Source organism: Polistes fuscatus, unplaced genomic scaffold (genome assembly GCF_010416935.1).
Source record: "Polistes fuscatus isolate 324 unplaced genomic scaffold, CU_Pfus_HIC Scaffold43, whole genome shotgun sequence".
NCBI classification, from domain to species: domain Eukaryota; kingdom Metazoa; phylum Arthropoda; class Insecta; order Hymenoptera; family Vespidae; genus Polistes; species Polistes fuscatus.
Genome location: NW_025113122.1, coordinates 205,201 through 212,845, shown reverse-complemented (window position 1 = coordinate 212,845; position 7,645 = coordinate 205,201). Strand labels below are relative to the sequence as shown.

The following is a 7,645-nucleotide window of genomic DNA, read 5'->3' as shown; positions in this document are numbered from 1 at the left end:
AGCACTCTCCATAGTCAATTGGATATTCTTAGAAGAAGCTAATAGCAAAGCATCTTTTATATTATCATCTTCTGATTACGATGTGCTGAGTACTTTTGTCCTACGACGAATGCTCATTGCCTTTTTTCTATGATAAATATTATTTATTACATTAACGCTATCGGACTCCGATGATTTGTCGTACATCTCATTGCTCTCTTGTTCGTTTAAATAGCAGTTTCCTTTTCTTTTTTGCAATTCCTATCCATTATCTTTGAGGTGTTCAAAATAAAAAAAAAATATAATAAAATGCAATGATGTAATAATGTAGAAAAATCAAACTACATAACGCCAAACTATTTCGAATAATATGGGCAACCTGAAACAAGTGTTCTCTTGAAATATTTATTTTATACTGCTGCTCATTTTTTCAGTTTATAATTACACAGCGTGAAACAAATACAAAATGATTGCAAAATGTAACTATTGAGATAACTTGTACATTATCTGCTCACGCTGATTCGCGGAAAACTCGTTTATAGCGAGCGTTAACCGTTGGGTGATTATAGTCACCGATCGTAGCGAAAGAGTTAACATATAAATGATCTATTATTGAAGTTATACTTCTTTTAGCGCGTTAGGGAAAATGTAATGAGTAGTGATTTGGTTACGAGCGTCTGGGAAAACGACACCATGAGGTTTGTTGGTATTTACGACGCGCGGCAAAGCGATTTTAAGTTTACGGCATGAAGTTGTCTCTCTTCTTCTCTCCTTTTTTCTCAAGAGGGTCACTAATCTAAATACTAATCGTACTCAGCGCTGCATTACCTTTACCTAATTATCGAGCGAGAACTAATTCTGTAACCGCGTTATGGCCGTTGACGCATAAAGTAATTTGATATATATCCCTCACATTTGATGTGGACTGATACCTTTATTTTTAAATTTTTTTTTATTCTTTATTCTTTCTTATATATATAATATATCGATCGATTAAAAATATTTTTCTTTTCTTTTCTTGAAGTTATTTTGTTAACTTAATAGAAAAGAATAATTAGTAGCTTATCTTTTCATATTTCAATCCTTCTCCTTTTTACCTGGTAACGCTATAATATATATATATATATATATATATATATATATATATATATATATATATATATATATTATATATATTATATAACAATTAAATAACTTCAATAAATAAATGAGAATAAAATATAATAGTAAAGAAAAATTCTTCTTGTTGAACGACCGACGCCTTGTAGGTACTCCTGGTTTTGCTTGTCGTTGAAAATGCACTTATAGATGGATGTTAGGAATCGTTTATTTATGAGGAATGAGGGTAGGTGAAAAAAAATTAAAATATACTTTTTGAGCCCAGTCAGTACTAATAAGTACGATTTATTTAGCTCGTTGCAGGGAAAAGCCTTTCGGCATAAAAACCCTGGTTGAAATACAGTTGATGATGATGTGTCGCTGGCTTGCCTATCAGCAGCTATCGAGGTTGCTGTTAATACAAAGCAGACTATAATTCTGACCACGTGGCTTTCTTCCTTTTGTCCCATTGTTTTACTGATGTAATAGTAGCGCAGGAGTGTAGTTCTCTTCGACGTGATCTCTCGCAGGTCACGCGGTAGAATAACATTAAAGCGTGAAAGCACGCGGCTTTTATAGAAAAAGACGATAAAACGCGCGGACCAATTACCAAAAAGTTGGATAACGTAGCTCTCGATGCATATGATTGGACTAATAGAAATGGTGGGAGAACGCCTGCTAAAAGAACGAAAGCGCCCTGCAAGGAGCTCGCGGCGCTCCTTTGTTACACCGTAACTAAGATGTTTCTTTATCGCTATATCTCGGCACGCGTCGATACGTCTTGAAACGTCAAGATGATTCTCACTCACTCGCTTGCGTAGGATTACGCAACATACCGCCCCCCTTGAACGGGCACCGTTCAACACGCTACACACACACTTACATATACATTTTTAAATGCATACATTCAAATACATACATTCAAAAAAACAAATATTACAGATGTATTAAACATAAATAATAATTACTTCTACTAAATCTCAATTTTTTTTTTTATGCATCGTACAGCAAAGGAGAAAGACGTTTAATACCGCGTTTTAAAAAACCGTTGGCGGTTTTCACAGTTACCACGCGTGCTATACCGTCGGAACCTTTATGTACTTCCGTATCGCGTCCTAAAGGCCATTTAAGAGGTGGGTAGTTATCTTCGCGAAGAATTACTAAAGTACCCGGGCTTATGTCGTCGGTTGTACCTCTGTGCAACTTTTTCTAACTGTCTGTTCATTTAAATATTCCTTGTTCCAACGATTCCAAAAATGTTGCTTCATCTGCTGGAAATATTGCCATTGTGATAGATGTCCAGATGGTATATCCTGATAATCATCCTCTGGTGAGCTCGTAAATGAGTCACCAATTAAAAAATGGCCTGGTGTGAGAGCACGAAGATCATTTGAATCATTAGACAGAGGGGTGATAGGACGGCAATTAAGGATTGCCTCTATTTCTAAAACATGGGTTAATAACGCTTCGTATCCTAATAAAGTATCGCCGATAATTCGTATTAGATGGTGGTTAAATGATTTTACCGCCGCCTTTAATTCATTTGCGGAATCTACAAACTTAGTCGAGTTGTCGGAATATATGTCCAAACATTTACTACGGCGTGCCATAAATCTATGTAAGGCTGATAAAAATATTATCGCGTTCGTACTCGTAGCAACTTGCTCCTTGCTAGTCTATCTCTAACTCTTAGTATTCCTAGACTATCTATAAAAGGGTTAAGTAAGGAAAACGACGCGCAAACCTCTTCTCTGTATTTGATACAAATTTAATCATAATTAATTCCGTTTTCTTTTTTTTTTTTTAATTCGTCCACGTTTCTTTTTCCTTTGGATTGTAAGAGTTGTATTCGAGCCTGACACTATAAATTATTATTCGCATTAGTTTCACGAAGAAAGAATAATGCCTAAATAGTTCGGATGGAGCGTTTAATTTCGTGTGCGTTGTAATCCTTTTCATTTTGGAAATTTTGATTGATTCCAATCGACTATGTGACCAATTTGATTCTTGCTTGCGCGATAATAACCGTTCCAGCGCATGTAATGCTTGCATTACGTTCGCGTAAGAATCGCCTAATTGATGATTCTCTTCCTAAAATGGCAATCTTATTATGTATCTACGCGTTTCATCTCTTCGCGTATTGTTTCTAGAATGGATTTCGCATAACCTTCCTTCATGCGGCCGAATATTATTCTCCGCTATCTCCTCACTTTTCTAAAGTTTCTCCAACTGTTAGTGCAATTCTAAAGTAGCGGCATGGCAATTAACGATCTGTGGAATACTCGTTGTCCCTGCGTTTATCACGAGCCGTCCTAATACTGTTTTTTGCGCCACTGGGCTTTTAATCAACCGAATAATCTGACCTGCACGCCATAATGAAATAAAGATTTCGCTCCCGAGAATCGTGTCGATATTTGCAGTTCATGAAATTCGAGATCTGCCAATTGGATTTCCGCCGGTATAATTAATTCTTCTCGCGGAATTCTTTGCGAGAGCAACTGACTCATTACAGTGGGTAGCAAAAATATCAACTTTACCGCGTAATTCTTTGTTCGCGATTTCGTAGTCAATACATCCTCTGACTGATTTATTTTCGATTCGACTTAATCCAAATATCGGTACATCCATGTCTTGCTTGAATATTCGCAGAAGATTCGCGAACCGGTTTTTAAAGAAGTGTGCTTCGGAGTCCGACTCCAAGAGTATACGTTATTCGTGTAACCTACTGCCGTAATCTAACAAGTGCACCACTGCAGGTGTATGCGAGTGATAGAGCTTTACGTGTGCAGATTGCACTCCGATACCTTCTAGATGCAATAAATCTTGATGCCCGTCATTGCACTTTCTGCAATGACCTTTCTTGTACATAATCTTGATGACTCGCTTATAAACAATTCAAACATAATTTGGCATTAACCACAGGACCTCTGCAATCCTCAGGCTAGGCCCAATGTAACAGCTCACACTCCGATACTTATATGACAAACGCAAGTGATTGAGCTTTACGTGTGCATACTGCACTCCGATGCCTCCTGGCTGGGCCCAATGTAACAGCTCACAACACTCCGATAAGTATATTAAACGCAAGTGTAGCTTTACGTGTGCACGCAGCACTCCGATGCCTTATGGATGCAGTAACTCGTTGTGCCCGCCGTTACACTTTCTGCAACGGCCTCTCCTGCATGCGAAAACACGATGACCAGCTTGTAAGCAATTTAAACATAGTTGGGCCTTAGTCACGATCTTTTTGCGCTCTTCAGGCTCGGCCTTAAGTAACTCCGATGTGTAATGTTTATCGCGACATATGCCACACGAGATAAGTGCACGAGCGGAATATATTTAAACTGATTGTCTTCTTTGGTCGGTACCTCGCGGCCAATTTCGCGGACTGTTAACACGCGGCTCGTTATGCATCGACTCCCTAGAACGACGATGATTCCTATCAGGTTTTGGCGACGATTTCTCTTCATTATGTTCAATTCTTCTAGTCCTATTGATTGGTTGAGCGATTAATAGCGCCTTTCCTCTCTCGCGTAAAAAAACCACAAACTCTTCTACCGTAGGACATGTGTCTCGAGATCGCTGTTCCTCCCATCGGAGGCGAGTAGCCGAATTTACTCGCGAGAGATGCGCGGAAATGGCAAACTGATCGACAAACGACTTCTTAATTGCTAATAACGCTCCATAGTTAGCATTCAAAGCATCGGACGCGGCGATTAATGATTCAGGAAAATCATCGTTAATCGGAGGGCCTTCCAAAATGGCCTGCACGTAGTTATTAATTAATATTAATGGATCATTGTAATAATCGGTCAACGTCTTCCAAGCTATGGGATAATTATCTGCGGTAATTTCGAGCGCACGTATTTTCTCTGCGGTGGTTCCCGATAAACATGATTTTAGATAGCTAAATTTTTGTATATCACGAAGTTCGGGATTCTTTCATATCACCGATTGGAACGCGTACACAAAACTCGGCCATTCTTCGTGTTGCCCGTCGAACCGAGGCAACTGCACCGCTGGTATCCTATAATTTTCTAAGGACGGATTTTTAGCCACTATGCCCGTATGAGAAATCAAACTCGCGGCAGGTGAATTTGTACTTTGAACACTTATTGTTTCGAATCTTTCTACTATTAACTCGGCTTCGGCTTTGATCTCGAAAGCGATTTCTAATTTTGCGTTAATCTCCTCAAATAATGCTTGTTCGATATTTTCGGGCGGTGCTTCTAATATTTCCTTCAGTATCACTATATCCTTGTCGAGTTCGATGATTCTAACCTTTAATTTTTTGATATCAAGCGGATTTGCGCGATCTACTTCACTTAATAATTTTTTAACTTGTTCGATTCTACTTTTAATATGACCGTATCTCAATGCAATGCGTTCGACCTCACTACGCGATTTAGTCGGACGAGGCATTTTCACGACAAAGGCGGCAGGTTAAAGAGAAAAGAGGGGGAACTTCAACTCCGAAAAATGTTAACTTAGGAAAGCCTTTTGTAAAAACTCACGTGAATGCTCTGTATAAATAAATGTCTCGTGTGTCGTACTCACAGTCTCGAACAAAGGCAGCTTCTAGGCTTATAGCGATGACTCACAGCTTCTTTGTTGCTCGATCGGAAGTTTTCCGTTGCCTCTTTCTCTTCAGCTTGTAGCGGACTGCTTGAACAATGGATGCCGGATGAAGTGGGGAGGAAGCTCCCGATCCGGCTCGAATGACATAATTTTAATGATGATCGACCGACGCCTTGTATCGGTACTCCGGTAGTTTTCTTGTCGTTGAAAATGCACTTATAGATGGATGTTAGGAATCGTTTATTTATGAGGAATGAGGGTAGGTGAAAAAAAATTAAAATATATTTTTTGAGCCTAGTCAGTACTAATAAGTACGATTTATTTAGCTCGTTGCAGGAAAAAGCCTTTCGGCATAAAAACCCTGGTTGAAATACAGTTGATGATGATGTGTCGCTGGCTTGCCTATCGGCAGCTATCGAAGTTGCTGTTAATCCAAAGCAGACTATAATTCTTACCACGTGGCCTTCTTCCTTTTGTCCCTTTGTTCCACTGATGTAATAGTAGCGCAGGAGTGTAGTTCTCTTCGACGTGATCTCTCGCAGGTCTCGTAGTAGAATAACATTAAAGTTTGAAAGCACGCGGCTTTTATAGAAAAAGACGATGCAACGCGCGGACCAATTACCGAAAAGTTGGATAACGTAGCTCTCGATGCATATGATTGGACTAATAGAAATGGTGGGAGAACGCGTGCTAAAAGAACGAAAGCGCCCTGCAAGAAGCTCGCTGCGCTCCTTTGTTACACCGTAACTAAGATGTTTCTTTGTCGCTATATCTCGGCACGCGTCGAAACGTCTCGAAACGTCCAGATGATTCTCACTCACTCGCTTGCGTAGGATTATTCAACACTTCTTACATTAGAAAATATTATCGACCATCAAGCAGGGAAGAGAAACAGGTTTCTTTATTAACTATATTCTATGTAAAAATAAAATTTATAATAATGATACTAATAATATAATAGTAATAATATTAATTAAAAAATAAACTAGGAAAATTAAAAAGTAAAAAGGAAAATTAATAACAATAATAATAATAATAATATGTTATCATTGTGATAGGTAATCTGTAATTAATTATAAAAATAGGAAGAGTGTAGCATAAATGAATGGAAACGTATTGTGCAATATGAATTTATTGTGATTGTTTTGAAGTTATACTTCTTTTTCAATACTAAATAACGAGCGTAGCCTGAAGAGGATTTCCTTTAGAATTCGCAAGGAACTCGACGTAATAACGATTTTTGTACCATTTAAAAAGACTATAGATTCTAAACGTATATTCGAAATTCGCTGTTCTATCATTTTATACATATTGAAAATACCGAAGTTCTCTTATCGTCCCTCCACACTATTTAAAACGTTGCTAAGCACGCCCCGCTTGAACTATTAAACAAAAAACTCGTTATTCTTCCACTGTACGCCTACGACGAAACGTCTTAGACAACCAGCGAAGAATTTACAAAGAAAGAGACGAACAAAGCGATACAAACTAAAAGCGGAATAAGAGAAGTATAATTATTTCTTATACTTCCATAAACGAGGCGAACCTTTTTTTGAATCCGTATATAAGCGAAATGAGCAAAAGGGGAGATACGTGTTCAATCTTTTGTTAAAACCGCAATTCTTTATTATATTTTATTTATCCACCAGATCTTTTATGCTACAAGGCTTTTTCCTGACGAGCTAATATAGTATTATACTTTGTAATTATTTAACCAAGTGTTTTTCATTTTTCTTATTTGTTGTTTTTTTTTAATAATTTTTTTAATAATTGTATTTTATTTAAATTGTATTTAATATCTTTATTTTATTAAAGTTTTTATTGAAGCTATATTTTATTTTATTTACAAATGTAGAGTATATATTGGCATTCGGGAAAATAGTAGTTATTTAATATTGAATACATTGAAGATGGAGATGTAAATGTTGTGTAGCTTGAGTTTTCAGATTCACTAAAGATTGGCCAGAAAATCATAAAGAAAGCTGCTGGA

General features: G+C 37.5%; 1 protein-coding gene across 1 annotated transcript; it reads right to left on the bottom strand.

Moving 5' to 3' along the window:
• Positions 1-3,309: 3,309 nt before the first annotated feature.
• On the bottom strand, positions 3,310-5,499 carry LOC122521621. The gene is made up of 3 exons (XM_043642464.1): positions 5,045-5,499; positions 4,446-4,984; positions 3,310-3,440 (listed from the first exon to the last, which is right to left on the bottom strand). Exons 1-3 carry the CDS (start codon positions 5,497-5,499, stop codon positions 3,310-3,312), a joined length of 1,125 nt encoding a protein of 374 aa, XP_043498399.1.
• Positions 5,500-7,645: the final 2,146 nt, after the last annotated feature.

Excerpts from the sequence above, each read along its gene's own strand:
- LOC122521621 (XM_043642464.1), bottom strand. The coding sequence starts at position 5,499 with ATGCCTCGTCCGACTAAATCGCGTAGTGAGGTCGAACGCATTGCATTG. Across the intron at positions 4,985-5,044 it reads GAAGAATGGCCGAGTTTTGT|CTATCTAAAATCATGTTTAT; the intron begins GTACGCGTTCCA and ends ACAAAAATTTAG. Across the intron at positions 3,441-4,445 it reads TCCGCGAAATTGGCCGCGAG|GTCAGATTATTCGGTTGATT; the intron begins GTACCGACCAAA and ends TATGGCGTGCAG.